The 17,699-nt window shown below is 40.8% G+C and overlaps 1 protein-coding gene across 1 annotated transcript in view; it reads right to left on the bottom strand.

Moving 5' to 3' along the window:
* HACD2 (3-hydroxyacyl-CoA dehydratase 2) overlaps positions 1–17,699 on the bottom strand; it is a 92,685-nt gene that overhangs the window by 20,450 nt on the left and 54,536 nt on the right. The window contains exon 4 of the mRNA XM_014829565.3: positions 13,185–13,273. Within this exon, the coding sequence (XP_014685051.1) occupies positions 13,185–13,273 (89 nt within the window). The remainder of the gene's footprint in view (positions 1–13,184; positions 13,274–17,699) is intronic.

Below are 17,699 nucleotides of genomic sequence, written 5' to 3' on the forward strand. Positions count from 1 at the left end.
ACCCTGGTCCTTTCCATACTTTATTAAAGCTTTTTGAACAAAAATGAAACTCATTTAGTTATCTACTTAAGGAATTTCACCCTTGATAAGAAAGAAGTTGAAACATAATAAATACTGACATAAATTTTTTAAAAAAGGATGTTTGGATTAGTGTATCTTTTCACATAATTCATGTGTACAGTGTCCTTCATTATGTGGCATTTATTAAAAAAATCCATGATAGGGTACATGGTAAACAAACCAGAAAATACTATTCCTTTTCTATGGAAAATGTGGGTTATATTATAAAGAAATAATAACATTCTTCCCCTTTAAAGGAGAGAATAATGTGTATTTTTTTAAATCTACAATGACTCAGAAAACTGGTTAAAAAATTCTTTCCTTTACAACACAATAACTAAGGACTATTTTTTGACATGGATGATGGCCTAGTAAAATGTTCTGGCCTGGCAAAATAACTCTTGGTCATGTAATCAACTTTTCTGAACATGCAAGGAGAAAAATGTATAAGCATGCAGTCAACAAGCAGCGCACAATCAGTTCTGCACTTATGACAAAGTCAGACATGCAGGTCTGAACGCTAAAACGATCCCTTCAGTCCAACTTTAATGCTACCATGCATTCAACCCATTTCCTGGAAAACATGAAGGAAGGGTGGTAAGTTCCTCAACCAGCCTAGCTAGTTACTACAATCAGCCTCCTCTCTAATCAGTATAACTCTGGAGTCAAACTCCAGACTTCCAGGCTGCATGTCCCGAGGCAAGTTACTTACCCTCTCTGAGCTTCAGCTTCCTCACATGGCAAGTGGAGATAATATTTGCCCACGCATGGTTGTTGCAGGATTGGAAAAACATATCAAGTGCTTAGTAAAGTGCTAGCCATCTAATAAATAGCAGGTATTATTATTCCATGAAAGGAAAAAACTCAATTCAACAAATATTCATTAAGTTCCTACTCTCTATGCCAGCCACTGCTGTGACTCAATGCAGGCTGGCGGCTGCCTCTCTGGCTTACTTACCAAGATGATGCCCTCTCTCCCTCTACTTGAAGGCTAATCTACGTCCACCAACTCTGGGATGTCTAAGGATCTCACCAGCTGCTAGCCTTTCCCAATAGTCCTCCTGAGTTCCATTTGATTCTCTCACCTCCAAAGAGTACGTTATTACCTGAAAAGTTTTCACGCCACTATTTCCTTCAACCCACCTCAAGCATGGGGATTGCAGCAGAATGGGGTCATATTTAGGCCCAACCTTGATCGTATATATCTAATCCAGTCTAGGATCAGAGCAGTAGGTTACCATGGCCCCACGGGGAGAGCTGGGGCACACTCACCCCACAGTCTGCCCCGAAACCTCCAAATGCAGCTTCCCAGTGTGCCGACCCAACACTCTAGAGCAGAGAGAATTCACCATTGTCAGAAACGTAACTGACATGTCAAAAGAACACGAAAGTGGCCATATATATTGTGAAACTTCACGGTTCTTTTTGTTCTATGCCTGTTTAATAATTGCAAAAATTTCAGTAAGACAGAAAATAAATATAAAGGCTATGAATACCATCTCCCAGAGCATAAATATTAAAACCAGCCCATGGTTCTGGTCCACAGATGTTCTGTTTGGGCTTGTACAGTGCTTTAAAAATATTTGAAGGGCAACCCAGTGGCCTAGCGGTTAAGTTCAGTGCACTCCGCTTTAGGTGGCTTAGGTTTGGTTCCTGGGTGTGGCCCTACACCACTCATCAGTAGCTATGCTGTGGCAGCAACCCACATCTAAAATAGAGGAAGACTGGCAATTATTGTTAGCTCAGGGCCAATCTTCCTCAGGGGGGAAAAAAATTGAGCCAGTTTTTTAAATTGGGAGATTTCACTTAAAAAAAAAATCTGGGTTTCCGCCTTTTTTAAAAAAAATTCCGACTGCACAGCACTGGCTCCATTCCGCAATCACTAGCTGAGTGAGCACTGCTGCTCCTGTGAGATGACGTGGGCACCCTCCAGTCACCAGGTTCTCCTTGAGCTTCCTGTTAAACCCACCTGTGAGAGAGACATCTGCTGCCAGCTGACAACCACTGCTACAGGTGGCAAAACGTGACACAAATGTAATGCAATACATTCGAAAACTCTAGTTTTAAAAACTACAAAGTATTATTTAAAAATGTGATTAGTTTGGTTAGTTTTTATACTCGAGGCTCTGAACATACTTTTCTTGGAGGCAAAGATCTCAACAAAAGATTCCTTAAACCTGACCAAACAAGACAGCACCAATGCAGAAGGCAAAAGAGACGCGCAATTTTCAAGTTTTTGGTTATTCCAGTAATTTTTTGCCAGAGCAAAATAAGGTAAAAGGGAGAAGATGCCAAAATTCATCCTGTTAAAAACAAACGTTTATGGTCGCAATCTGAAGAAAACAAAAGTTAAGTCTTTAATGCACCAAAGCCTAATAATTAGTTCTCCCCCCTCGAAAATGCAAAGCATACTCTCAGCATGCGTCCACACATCTACATCAAGTCACGTCTTACAAACTCCCGAAGTGCACCAGGTTTCACTTCAGACTCGAAAAGGGTCCTCTCTCTGGAAAATGCAGACAACTTAGTAATACGCTTTATTTGATCCATGATGCATCACAGCTTGTAATGAGAGCCTCCTGACCATACACGGCTTCTAGATGGGTAAGTGAGAAAGGTTACTGAACCCTCTTCCCCGAAAAACTGAAATACACTTTACATATATTTCATCAGAGTAGGGGGATGGGGACGGTTTCTTCAGGTTCCCCTGTTGTCTTCAAGATTCCCGGTGAGACCAGTGACCTGCCGCATTCACTGGGCAGGCCAACTATCAGGAGGCTGAACGTACTGGTATTCTGGTCAATTTACGTATTTTTAATCGAACTATCTGATACTCTATATTCATGCTTTGAAATAAAGTTATATTGAAAAAGCTACAGAATATAAAGGACTAATTTGGCAAAGGAGCAAGTAATTTAAAACACAGTTCCTCCTCCCACATATTAAAAGTTTTCAAGTGAATATTAATCAACGCTTTAAAAACGCCACTCATTGTACTGTGGAGCACACTTGTTTAAAAGCAGCTTATAGGTAATAATTTTTAACTTTCCTTGACTGTGCTGGCATATTTTAGCAATGCTCACGATGCATGCCAATCATCTCACTTTTATAGTGTGAAATGAGAATCTTCGAGCTCATTGGGATAATAATTTCTAGGGCATCTTTTAACTCAAATAGGAGAGAAAAGGCTGTGAAATTGTTTTCAACAAGGGCAGACATGGGCCATGTTATCATGGTGAATCCTGCAGAGGCCAAGCTGCCAGGCCTCTAAGCGGTGGGCCCGTACGGCCTCCTGCCTCACCAGCTAATCAGCTACTATCTTTGCACCAGATGAGAATACATCCACACTGCTTCCCACACCTGCCCTCAGGATTTTTATAACAATTTAATCTGGAGTACTAAAATAATCCCCGGATTTAAAGAGTACAGCATACCAAATATACCATATAGATTTCCTTCGACTATTTGTTTTCTAAAAAATCATACAGTCATGTACATATAAGATAAAATATATGAAACTCTAATTGACTAAAATCAAGAGAATGGTAAATAATATTACACTGAACAACTACAAGTTGCACTGTCCAATACGGTAATCACAGGTGGCTATTTAAAAGAAAATTAAATTAAAATTCAGTTCTTCAGTCACACCGACCTCATTTGAAGGGTTCAGTATGTGCTCACATACAGCTAGTAACTCTCGTATTAAACAGTGCAGATGCAGAACATCCCCACCACTGCAGAAAGTTCTACTGGACAGTGCTGGGACAGAGGAAATACCCAAAAGAAAAATGTGGGTAACTAGCCTGTTTCCATCACAATATACAGTCATCCCTTGGTATCTTCCAGGACCCCTAAAGATACCAAAATCCGCAGATGCTCAAGTCTTTTATACAAAGCAGCGTAGTATTTGCATATAACCCACGCATATCCTCCTGTATACTTTAAATCATCTCTACATTACTTATAATACCTAATACAATGCAAACGCTATATAAATAGTTATTATGCTCTCTTGTTTGGGGAATAATGACAAGAAAAAAAAGTCTGTATATGTTCAGTACAGACACAACCATCATAGGCCTTTCGATCCGCAGCTGGTTGAATCTGTGAATGCGGAACCCACAGATAGGGAGAACCAGCTGTAGCACCAAAAAGTTACCTCTTTAGGCTTGAAATAAACAGTCTAAATAAGCCTCTTAATTCATTTCACTTTCAAACCATGGATGAAAACTGGTTTGAATGCCAGAATTCACTTATTGGTAACTCTCCACTGACAGTACAACTCGACAGCAGAGTCCCGCGCACAGAGCTTTGTTTCCCATGTTATTCTATAATTCAAGCTGATGACATATAACCAAAGCTGGAACCACTTAAGCTCCCTGCCTGTAAATTTCATGTGCTTATCTGGGAAGCTACTATTTTACAGCCAGGGTAACGACTTTTTTCTTCCTTCACTCTCATTCCTTTTCCATGATGGTTTCCTAATGGCAAAAGTCAAGCATCCTTGTTAATCTCAGGGCTGCAAGTAACCAGATTTGGCTCTAAACAGGCTTCCTACTATTTGTAAGTAGCAGCAATACATAGATTAAGATACTATCCAATAGCACAGAAACGTCTTATGCTTGAAGATGCATTCCAACATAAGCTTCTTTGTCAGAAATTTCATTATCAACAATAGGAGCAATGTAGGAGAGCCCACCGATGTATCCAGAACATCATTTAAAGGGGGGGGCGGTTTAGCACAATATTTAGAAAGACTAACTGAACTGGAAAACCTAAGATCTGCAAGTGCTGGGGCAGCGGGAAAGAACAGGCCAACAGTGCACAAGCCTGATGGGACCAGACGTGTGCCAGGACAGTCTGCAATGGGGTAGGCTGGGGCAGGTCAGGCCCTGGCCCCTCCTTCCCTGAGTGAGATTCTCCCAAAGGAAGATAACTGTGCAGGCTTCCGGGGAGCCTGCCTGGTAGAACTGCTCCCTCTCACGCCAGAATTGACAGCTGGGAATGGTGGATGTCAGATTTAGCCCTTGGGGTGAGAGAGCAAAAGAAAAGGTCCTGAGAAGCTTCAAGTGTAGGGGTGTTGGCAGGGCAGGGCCACCATGGGGAGGAGAGTGCAGGGTGCAGTGGAGGAGAGCCCAGAGGAGAAAAAGATTAACATGAAAGACAAATGAAACTGAGTTCCTGGTTTTGTTGAACTTGGAACCTATCCAACTATTAATTGACCAAGGGGGCTATGTTCTGTAGGAACTGGTGGTAATGCTGGCTTGCATGGTTTAAGACGTTTCATTTTTCTGTTTTTTTAACATAACTGACTCAATTATCAAAGAACAGTACCAGTAGAGTATAGTTTGAACAAATGAGTTTCAGTGGAATTTTTCAAGGCCTACAAAAGAACTAAGACATGAGAGAAAGATGCAACACGGGGTGCCAGAAGTCAACCTACACTGAACCTAAAAGATCTAAACATTTTTCAATATTTTAAATAAAATCTTTACACACAGCTCAAGAAAAGACTGGAAAGGGACAGAGAGAAAAACAGTGAGAGAAAAATAGACAATCTGATTTTGCTAAACATCATCTATGCTAAATATAGGGAATGGCAAAATGAACCATCCAGCAATGAGAAAGTAGGATCATCTCTAAGGTCCATCATTACGAGATGTGGACGTGGCACTAAGGACTGCTGCATTTGTCTGGGCATTGCCTAAAGTCTGACAGTATCTGATTAACAATCAAATAATGAGGTTCCCTACCTTAAGGAGAGGTGCTAATTTTAAAAGTGAAGGTGATGCAAATCCACCTACAGAAATGTTTAAAAATAGAAAGTAAAGGAATAGCTGGAAGAAGGTGGAGAATTTTAGACATTCAGTATTCAAGGGGCCAAAGGATAGTGAATGTATCCCAATGGCCTTGCTAACCAAGATGGAACGTCACTGTGGAAAAGGCACTGGGTTAGAAGATAGAGTGGCCTGGCTTCTGGTCCAAGCACAGTACCTGAGGAAGGACAATGTGCCCCAGACACAGCATCTTAGCTCCTCCTCTGACTGATGGGGATGAGAAGGTACCCTTCCTGCCTCACTGAAACACCATGCTCACAGATGGCCATTAGGGGCAAGGAGAGGGTGCGACCACAGGAAATATGCTAACAAGAGAAGCAACCTCAAGAGGTGGCAAAGAGCATGTGTACACTGTGAAGCCAGCTGGGGGACCCAGCAGAGAAGAAAAACCTGTAATGCAACCAAATCAGGAACAGAGTGTGGGGGGTAGGATGTTACTTGACTTAGTACTTTAGCTTCCACAAGAGTGAAAATGAAGAGGAAAAGAGGAAGAAAAAGAAAACTATGTTCCATCTATGCAGGAAGTGGCATTCCTTCTGAAGGGAAACTGCTTCATAGGGGATTTCAGAAGCTCAGCAAGAAATCGCACGCTAGAGACTGACTTCCAAATACTACCACCTGGTTTCCATATATTCTTCTCACTGAATCTTCACAAAAACTCTGTGACACAGAGCAGGGCAGACAATAGTATTACAGATGAGAAAAACAAGGTTCAGAGGTTGAAGTGCTTTGTCCTAAGCCACAGGGTAAGTGTCAAAGTCAACTCACCAACCCCCCATGTACGTTTCAGGTGCTAAGCCTCCATGTTCTAGAATATTGAGTTTGAATTATGTAGAAAATTATAAAACTGTCCAAAAAAGTGACAGTTCTTGAGAAATCCCAGGAAGAGAGATGTTTGCACAGTATTTCCGTAGGTGGAAATGACCTCCTAAACAACCCACCTGGTGGCTTTGGCTAGGCACCAGGAAGCACGCGTGCAGGACAGAGTCCCTCCCGGCAGCCCACCCCAAATGAAGCAGCTTGCTTCTGCATGCCTCTTTCTCAGAACCAAACAAACGAAAGTGTTTTGCTTCTTCAGTGCTGTGGCTTCAGATTTTCCTCTGCCTTCAAGGTGGGTCCCTTGGGCCTCCTCTTACAGGCACAGGAGCTTCAGCTCAGCAGATACTGGGTTTTGGAGAAGGCACCAGAAACTCCACAGTGTCTGTACTTAGCAGTGTGAGGGAACTCTAAGGCTTTCGTTCTTCAGGAAGGAAACAGGGCTCTTGGACTTGGGAAAGAGATGGTGAGATGTGGTTAAGCTTCAGGTAAACTAAGTAGAAATATGAGGCAAAATCAAGCAAAGAGAAGGTCAAATAAAAATGACAGCACAACAGACACTATCTTAGAGCATTTCTCAAACCATAGAATTCATAAAATTATCTGAGGAGCTTAACAACGATGATGATTCTCTGGCTCCACTCCCAGATATTTTGTATTAAGTGCAGGGTGGGAGCCAGAATGTGCATTTTTAATAAGCTTTCTGTTTCAAATAGTCCATAAACCCCAATATAAAGAACAGTCTTGGAACGGCCAAGGAGAAAGGCCAATTACTTGGAGGGATTACTTGGAGAGTCACTTGAGCACTAAAAAAGCAGAGAAGCAAGTGGGCAAAGCGCTGGGGACCAGCACCCAAGGCCCACACTGATGTCACATGTCATGGAGAAATGGTCTGACTGGGGGAGCATATCTCAATGTGACTGTGGGGCGACGGAACTGTTGAAGAGGAAAGTGCTTCTGGGTCTGAGCCAGGGTTTTTCAGCTCCACACAGGATAGAGAAAGCATGGTCCGCACACGAAAATAAGGATGTGTTTACATCACATTTAAAGGGGAGAAGGAAGCTCTGATGGAGTGGGAAGACCTTGGATTCAGAAGTCTTTCCCAGCTCTGCCACTGTTGGGCATGTGACGGTCACTTTGCCTCTCTAGTTTCCAAACTCTAAGTGGAAGCTACGACCCACCCAAGGGATGGGTGTCAAGAGTGAATGATCATAATATATTTTAATAAAGCCTTCTGTACACTATAATGTATCAAACAAACAAAAACCAGTATAATGATAAAAAACTGGAGGTTACTAATTTTCTTAAACGCTGATTACAAGGTTTTTGTAAGCATCTTGCTGAGAAGTTGGCAAGAATGGCAGATTAAGTGTCACAAAGCCCAGCGGCACGCCAGAAAGAAGTGGGAAACAGCTGACTGGTGAAATCAGGAGAACTCACAGAGCATTCCAGAGGAATGCGGGAAAACATCTGTTTCTCCAATGGTGGCAAAGGGTGAAGAAGGAAGGAGAGAAGCTCAGCACTCCAGGCCAGAATAGGGTTCTGTTCTATGCAAATCACCTCTCGGAAAGCATGGAGAGTGTTTTCAGCACTGGGTTGAAGCCACAGTGAGAGGCTAGCAATGTCCTCCTCAACTACTGCCAGTGAGGTGACTGGGGACTCTGCTCCAAGAACACGGTGATCTTACACTAAGAACTCAGGACAGGATTTGGGGTGGCTTCTTCGAAGACAGCTGGGCCAGGAAAAGGGACAGTGGCCTACTTGTGTGTCCAGGAACCTGGGGCTCGGCTCAGCCCCTTTGGGCCCAGGAAGAATATGTGCCCTAAGACTTGTCTGTTTTTGAAGGGGAGTCATAGTGAGGGACAGAAGGTGGCATTTCCCACTGTAGTTCACTTTGAAAAATGCCAATTTTATTTCAGTTCAACAAGGAGACAAAAGACACAGACCCAAACGGAGGGTGAAGGGAACAAAGGCCTGTGCTGTGGGGGCAGCAGTGGCCAGGCTGGCTAAGGGATGGGGAAGGAGGAGCCAGCTCAGATCTGGGAGACAGGTGGGGAAATCGGAAAGGAAATAGGTCAGCTAGAATTGCTGAGCCCCTCCTGCATCCCCCATGCCCTACCTCCCACCGTGAGCTTGTTGTTTTCATCAGAAGCTTTACTTTGCACATACATAAGGTCTCTTTAAAAGGAAAAATGAGAAAGTTATTTGCTATGTTAGGCCAAGAAAAAGCTTTTGAACACAGAGACCAAAATTTTTTCTTTGATATCCTGACAATCACGGTGTCACACTAGCTGATGAGTGGGTCCTTATATGTCATAAAAGAAAACCATCTGGTCACCTTTTACTTCTACAATGTACATGGGGACATTTATACGACTAGCATTTCATGGGGTAGAAAATTAAAATGACAAGCGAGGATACGTGTCCTACAGGGCCTCTTAAAAGGATATATAACTCAAATATGAAAAAAGCAGCATCTAGTCTTAAAAGGTATTATGAGATAATAGAAAATATATACATTGCTCTCTGTCCCCAGTTCCTGGCACAGAGCTCCTGAAACCCTTGTAATTTCCTAAATGATAAGAACACTAAGAGCATCTCTTGTTCTAATACTTGATCTTTGACCCTATGCCTGACACAGGACTCCTAAAATCTCATAAATTCCTAAGTGATAAGAGCACTGGGAGCATCTTTTCTTCCTACTGAGGTGATGCTGGCTGGGCTCCTGAATGGGGGCTGGTCACCAGAAAGACCAAGCCATGATTAGAAGCTTGGAATGTTCAGGGCCAGCCCTGATGGCCTAGTGGTTAAAGTTTGGGACGCTCCGCTTCAGCAGCCTGGGTTCAGTTCCTGAGTGCGGAACCACATCACTCGTCTGTCAGTGGCCATGCTGTGGCAGTGGCTCACATAAAAATAAAAAAAGAGGAAGACTGGCAACAGATGTTAGCGCAGGGTGAATCTTCTCCAGCAAAACAAAAACAAAAACAAAAACAAAAACTACTGGGAATGTTCAGCCCATCCTCCATCTTCTAAACAGGGGAGAGGGACTAGAAATGGAGGTAATAACTGATCTCACCTATGTGATGAAACCTCCATAAATCCCAATAGCAGAGAGATCTTCCAGGGTGGTGAACACATCCACCTCCTGGGAGGGTGACATGCCTCAACTCCATGGGGGCAGAAGCTCCTGTGCTCGGGACCCTCCCAGACCTCTCCCTGTGTTATTGCCTCATCTGGCTGTTCACCTGTACCCTTCATCATAACCTCTAATAAACTGGTAAACCTAAGTGTTTCCCTGAGTTCTGTGAGCTGCTCTAGCAAATTAATCGAACCCAAGGAGGGGGTCCTGGGAACCTCTGCTCTACAGCCAGTTGGTAGTAGCTCAGGTGACAACCTGGACTTGCGACCGGCACCTGAAGTGAGGGAAGGGGAAGCTGCCTTGTGGGACTGAGCCCTCAAGCTGTGGGATCCAACACTACCTCCAGGTGGACAGTGTTAGAATTGAGTTAAACTGTAGGACACCCAGCTGGTGTCACTGAGAGTGGCTTGTTATGGGGAAAAAACCTCCACACATTTGGTGACCAGAAGTGTCAGAAGTAAAGAGTTCTATGTGAGCAGTAAAGGAGATTCACAGTAGAGAAACACAGAAGGGAAGAACTGGGTTTTCCCTACATAGGAAGAAAAAAGTCTGAGTCTGTCCATTACAGAGGTATATATGCTGTATCTTAGCACATCACGTACAATTCTAGAAAAACAAAGGGAATGAGCATAGAAAACACGAGCAGGCCAGAGAGGGTGCAGCAAGAGCTGAATACCAACTAGAATGCTACGAACATGAAGAATCCTCATCCAGTTCAGAGGGGAACACGACGTGAAAGCAGAGGAGTAGGAAATGAATGTGAACATCACTAGGAGAAAGGGAGACATATTTATTTCTGAGGTCAGTTTCTCTATGTATTAGTGATGTGGTTCCCACCAATCAAGTAAACAGAGCTGAATATAAGGAAAATAAAGATATTTTAAAGATGTCTCAGGAAACAGAAGAATGGAAGTTTTGCAGGCAAGTCATACATAACGTTGTACAGAACAAACTGAATTATAGCTAATATGAAACTCTAAGGCAGGAAAAATCGCATTTGGCCAAGAGAAGGGGCTGAGGAACAGGTGACAGACAGCAGACTGGCCTCTGAAATGTCACAGCAACAGGCTTTGCAAGTTAGCTCTTAACGACCTGGGGCAGGCCTGGAGGGAATCTACTGCTATATCAAAAGGATGAATGAGTTCTGTTCAAAGAAAACGGGAAGGAGGGGAAAAGAACTCGGATACTGGAATAGCAGAAATACTGAGCCCTATTTCTGTGAGAAAGGAGTAAGTCAACTATCAATAGGGTGTATGTAAAAAGAAGAGGACCCAAGAAGTGACAGAAGGAATAAAATTTACTGCCCTACATTCTTAAGAAAATGATATGTTAACATTAGTAGAAATTTGGGTAAGTGTGGTTGCAGAGAAACAACTTTGAATATGCAAATGTAACAAGTATATAACTTAAATTACTGTAAAGTTGAATATGACACTATATATGAAACCATCTGTTAAATGTCAAGTCTATGCATCTGTCAGGCAGTGTGGTTACTGAGGGTGACGGCCAGGTCCATGTACCTATAATCCACAGAGATATTTAATGGCCTTTTAAACCAAGCAGTCTTAATGATCTGCCCAGGAAATCCTGGTGAATGTTGCTAACAGTAAGATGTCTAGCAAAATTGACTGACTTGAACCATAAGCATTTTTGGTTTACTTGTCTACCCTCTTTGCCAGAAGGGCTAAATAAGCAGAGGCGTGGTCACTGAAGGGAAGAAAGGAGGAGAAGCCGAGGCCACGAATAACCCATCAACTGGAGCACTAGCACCTGGACAATTAACATCTGACTGTACTGGCAAAGGATTAAACACTCCAGAGTTGACAATACGCTGTCCCCATGTACCTAACATTTAATTACTGAAAGCACATAATCACCTGTTTAAGAATGTAAATGAGTTACCATTAGGAAGAAATGTTAGGTCACTTGAGACTACTGGGAAGTTAAAACCATGAGTTGCTGGTTAAAATGAAAAGGAAATAGTGTATACACAAAAGTAAGGGAGGAAGAAATATAGGCTAAAAATGATGATTTGTAGACAGAACTCTGAAATGAATGAAGAACTGGCATGGTATTATAAATAAAGTAACTTTTCCTTACTCCATAAACAATTAAGAGTGAGAACAGACGGCAATATGCTACAGTAGGGTTACCTGCCTGTTTTTCTTTTAACTTTTTTTTTTAAGAAATGTGATCACTCTAAAAAAAAGTATGTGATTGTTTTACATTCTTCCTGCATAGAATGTTTAGACATCTTCAAAGAGTGGGAGAGCTTTAAAAAAAAAGCCTGTGGATCTGCAAATTCCACATGAATGTAACAAAAATAATAACTTAGCTTAATCAACTTTCGTTAAAAACTCATTAGCTATGTGCATTTTTATGTATGTATATCATATGCCGATAAAAAGCTAAAAAAAAGCCTCATTAGTTGAAATACAAATAAAACCATCAAAATAAATCCTGAAAAACAAAACGGTTTGACAGGGATTTCGGAAGAATAGAGGACAAAGAAAACACCAGAATAATGCTAACTGATAAGCACATTTCACAAGACCCAAAGAACCCAATAATGTTGGTGATGGGTCACTGGGACTGAAAAACTGAAAACTGCATCCTCCTGGTAACTACAGGTACTCTAACTCCAGGTGACATTAGCAAAATAACTGACTTTTAATAAGTAACAGACATATAAGGAAACAACCTCCTTCTCCAATAACCAGAAAATGAGAGTCTAGTTGTGGATTCAGACCCATGGTAATGATGGCTTTCTCCCCGCCAGTTCTTACCACCAGTATCCCTGGGCCTGCCTTGGGTATTCTACCATCCCCAGTCCCAGCAGAGCACTCCCCTCCCAGAAGCACCAGACTCAGCACATTTAGGAATTCTATTAATCCTGGCGGGCTGGGTGGGAACAAGTTTGTTTCTCCTGGTCCTACAAAGATCAGACTGCTCTGGGAACGAATTAGTGTCCCCCATACCCCTACTCATCCCAGTACAAGGATGCAGATGTCCAGAGTTTAGAATGCTGGTAGAAACAAGGTACCAGGAAAACAGAACTGAGTTGCGGACTACATCCATATCATCCAAATCTCCATTGGAACTAAGACTGCAGGACTTTCTCTTTTAATTAGTATTCTCTTCAACAACACTGCATATTTGGGATGTGTTTCCCAGCAGTAACCTAATTCCTACAGTAAATATGAATTTTATCTGGGCTATATTGATATGACCTGGAGTTCCATCTTTAGCCATAAACATGTGAGAAAGACAAGTTGACAAGCATTTGTTAGTGCTCATATTATTTTATTTTAGTCTATATAAACACTCACCTCTTTGACGCTATGCGTTACTGCCCATATTAGAAAAACTCTTGACATCACCTGGAAAGAAGTCAGGACAACAGAAGATGGAACAATTCCTGAAAGAAATTTTAGGATAGGTAAATACACATACTGTATTAAGTTTCAACATGTAATATATTTTCTAAAGCATTCAAAATTTAATGCTTAGACACAAAACCGTCTAGAGTAACTGAAACTTATCTATATGGCTATACAATGTTTTTCAATGTAGTCAATATTAAAAACCATTTTCCTCACTCAAAACAATAATATTGTTAATCGCAATAGCAAACCATGAACTCTAGGTATGCTTCTTAAGCCTTTCAAAATCACTGACCAAGTACAATATTTTCTACACTTATCATATAGAGAAAACAAAACCACTGCTTAACTTTAAAATTAGACATTGAAAGTTCATTTTACAATATGGTTTTCAAAAATGATTAGGCATCTACAGAAGGAAAATTAGCTGTATTTGTGTCTAATGAAGGTTGGAAGCTCCAGACTTGATATACTCACCAACGGTTAAGTTGGTGTCTTTTATAATTCACTTGAAGATTTTGCCAATCAGCATTGCAAAATCAAAGTTTATCTTTATAAACTATTTCTTCTCACCTTGTTCAAGCATTGTTGTAAGCATTTGGACAAGGATCCTCCCACTGTCCTCAAGTTCTAAGACTGGAATCACCTTTATTTACTTAGGTAATCATCAATTTCTGCTAAGTTTACATTTCTTTCGCTTCTCCCTTCAATTCCTACAACCACAGTCCCCATCCAGAGACCAGCCATCACCATTATATAAAATTCTTGCCTCCTTTAGGTCATCTTAAGCGCAGCCATAAGCGATTATCTGTAAACACCATTTTGTCTTTGAAACTTTACTCTGGCAAGGAACTGCTCCTAAAATAAAATCTGGAAGCAGAATTGTGAGGATCCAATCCAGCAGACCCCTGCCATTTCATCTGGCCTTACTGCTGCCAGCAACTAGACTTACAAACTTCCTGGACCTCTCAACTTGCATGTGGGCCACTCTCACCCACCAGAAATCCCTCATCTTGGTCGCAGATCTTTCTTTCATTTTAAAACTAACCTCATCTTCAAAACATTCACTGGACTCTCCCAGACCAATTTTCATTCTTCCCAGGCCTCTAAAATGCATTCAGACTTCTGAACGTTTATATGGTTGGACAAACTACAACTTGCCAAAAGACTGTACAAATCAGACAGAGATAAAACTGCCTCTATAGACTTGGCTATGAAAGGAAATCACTTTATATCTCATTAAGAAAAAGAGATGCTACATCCTGCTAGAATGAGCTTCTTAAAGAAGACTTGGGCTTCGAAGAGGAATAGTTTAGTTTCCAAAAATCAAGCAACGTGGACATGTCCAGCAATGCTTGGCATATAAAGATGCTTCTCAAATCTTTGTGGAATGAATGAAATAAAAATATATATGTATGGACATATAGGTCAATGGAATAGGGTTGAGAGTCCAGAAGTAAACCTTCACATTTATAGTTACTTGATTTTCAAGAAGGGTGCGCCAAGACAATTCAAGGGAGAAATAATTGTCTCTTCAATGAATGGTGCTGGGACAACTGGATATCCACATGCCAAAGAATGGGGTTAGAACACTTCCTTACACCATACACAGAAATGAACTCACCATGGGTCAAAGACCTAAATGTAAGAATTGAAACTATAAAACTCTTGGAAGAAAACATAAATGTAAATCTTTGTGCCCTTGGATTAACCAAGTGTTTATTAGATATGACACTAAAAGCATAAGAAAAAATAAATGAATTGGACTTCATCAAAATTAGAAACTTGTGTGCTTCAAAGGACACCACCAAGAGAGTGAAAAGACTTTTACTTTCACTGTGATAACCCACAGACAGGAGAAAATATCTGCAAATCATATATAATAAAGGACTTATATCCAAAACATGTAAAGAATTCTTATAATTCAACAATAGAAAGACTAACAACCCAATTAAAAAATGGGCAAAGGATTTGAATAGACTTTTCTCCAAAGAAGATACACAAATAGCCAATAAGCACATGAAAAGATACTCAACATCATTAGTCATCAGGGAACTATAAATCAAAACCACAGTGAGATGTACTTCACATGCACTCGGATGGCTCTAATAAAGATTTAGACAGATAATAACAAGTGTTGGGAGGATGTAGTGATATTGGAACTCTCATACATCCCTGATAGGATTATAAAATGGTGTAGCCACTCTGGAAAAGTCTGGCAGTGCCTCAAAATATTAAATACAGAATTACCATATGACCTAGCAATTCTACTCCTGGGTGTACACATGCTCAAGAGAAATGAAAACATATGTCCACACAAAAACGTGTACATGAACATTCACAGTGGTATTCATATTAGCCAGAGTGGAAACAATCAAAACATCTAACAACAGATGAACTGAAACATAAAATGTGGGATATCCAGACCATGGAATGTTAGAAATAAAGTAAATAAAAATTAAAAGTAATGAAAAATAAATTAAAAAAATGAAGTCCTGATGCATACTACAATAATGACGAACCTTGAAAACATTATGCTGAGTGAAGAAGCCAGTGATAAAAGACCACATGTTACGTGATTCAATTTACATGAAAAGTCCAAAATAGGCAAACTGTAGGGACAGAAGGTAGATTAGTGGTTACCTGGGGCTAGGACATTAGGGGGGAAACTGGGAGTGACTGCTAATGGCTATGGGGTTTCTTTTTGGGGTGATGAAATGTTCTAAAGTTGATTGTGGTGAATGGTTGCACAACTCTGTAAATATTGAACTATACCTTCTACATGGGTGAACTGTATGATACGTGAATTATATGTGAGCAAAGCTTTTATAAAAAAATAAATGTGTGAATGAAGTACAAAGCCTGGTGATATAATAAAGAAGCTAATTAGTGAGCCAAATATTAGTGAATATACTTAGCCAGATCACACTTCAAATAAGAAAAACTAGAAAAGATGGATAAGCAAAAGCGTTCCTAAATGAGTTATTAAGCATTTGTTGCTTAAGGAAAGACCACCACTATTTCTAGCTGCTGCTTTTGTTTTTAACTCAAAGATCTGCTCATCACATAAAACTACCAAATTTTCCCTTTCATTTCTGCTCGCTCTTCTTCTGCTGTTGAAACAAAGGGCTAGATGCTAATGGTCTGAGCAGGGCTCCAGGGCTGCTGCTATATTTTGGCGAGATCAAGAAGTCCGGGATCCAGACCCCAGATTTCCAAGTTCAAAAACCTAATTTTATCCCATTCACGAGCAAGAATCAGGCTCCTGGGAGACTGACTCATACTAATCAAATCCATAGGAGACTAGTTAATAAACCATTATTCACTTATAACAGAGGCACAGCTGTTGTAATAAAGGAATGACTGGGGTTTTAGAGACCCTCATCTAGGTGTAGTTTTTTTCTGCTGTGAAAATCAGAATGCTTAGTAAGTGTGACTTTAAACAGAGGGATTTAGGAGGTCTGAGGATGAATACTGCATTTCAGCTGAACATAGGTTTTTAAATCATCCTTTCTCTACTCTAAAGCTCCCTTTTCCAGGGAATATGAAGATTTATATATATCTTCCTTTTAAAAGTGCTAAACAAAAATTATCAGATTGTTTTACTTAAAAGTAAGTTTTACTAACCAAAAACAAAGATTTACTCTTTGGGGATGTTTCCCACCAGTCTTTTCTTCTAAGTATACTTTTGAACACAGGTCAACTTCTACTGTTTATACTCTTTGTAGTTTGCTTTCCTCGCCTAACATTTTAAGAAATTTTCTATCTTACAACATATTCTTCAAAATATTTTAACTTGAGTCATAATATTCCTTTGAGTGGAATATATTTGTTTATCCCTTCTTCTGTGAGACATTTAAATTGCTCCAATTTCTTGATGTTATAAATGAAGTAATGAAGTATGACAAATAACACTGAAAACCTTGCGAAGCTTAGGTCTTTTTTAAAGGGTCATTTCCCTGGGACCGTTCCCAGGAGGAGAACTGCTAGGTCAAACGGTACAATGCCTTCAGGGCTCTTGAAACAGACTGTCAAATTGCTTTCCAAAACACTTGTATCAATATGCACTCCCACCAGGAGTACACAAGCGCCCTGCTTTAGCACACCCTGGACAGTAAATTTAAATCTTAGTAAGTTAGGGAATAAAAAGCTGATCAATGCTTTCTAATGTGATGCAGATACAGAGACATTTCTGGCTTTATCTGCAGGTGCTCCTGCATTCCCTACCCAGGGAAGCTGCTCAACTACGCACCTGAATTTTCCAAATGACGTAATTCATACCAATTCTCACTTAGTTTCTATGGCATATGAACCCACCTCAACCAGTCCCATGCACCCAGCAAACAGCAGTTCAGGGCCTAGCTGGCCAGCCCAATCTCAAAGTCCTGCTCTCCTGGATCAGTTAAAAGGCCAGCAGGAAGAAGAGACCTTCTGTAAGGAAGACCACCTGAAGGCCGGGAG

The sequence above is a fragment of the Equus asinus genome, chromosome 5 (genome assembly GCF_041296235.1).
Source record: "Equus asinus isolate D_3611 breed Donkey chromosome 5, EquAss-T2T_v2, whole genome shotgun sequence".
In the NCBI taxonomy this organism is placed as follows: Eukaryota; Metazoa; Chordata; class Mammalia; order Perissodactyla; family Equidae; genus Equus; species Equus asinus.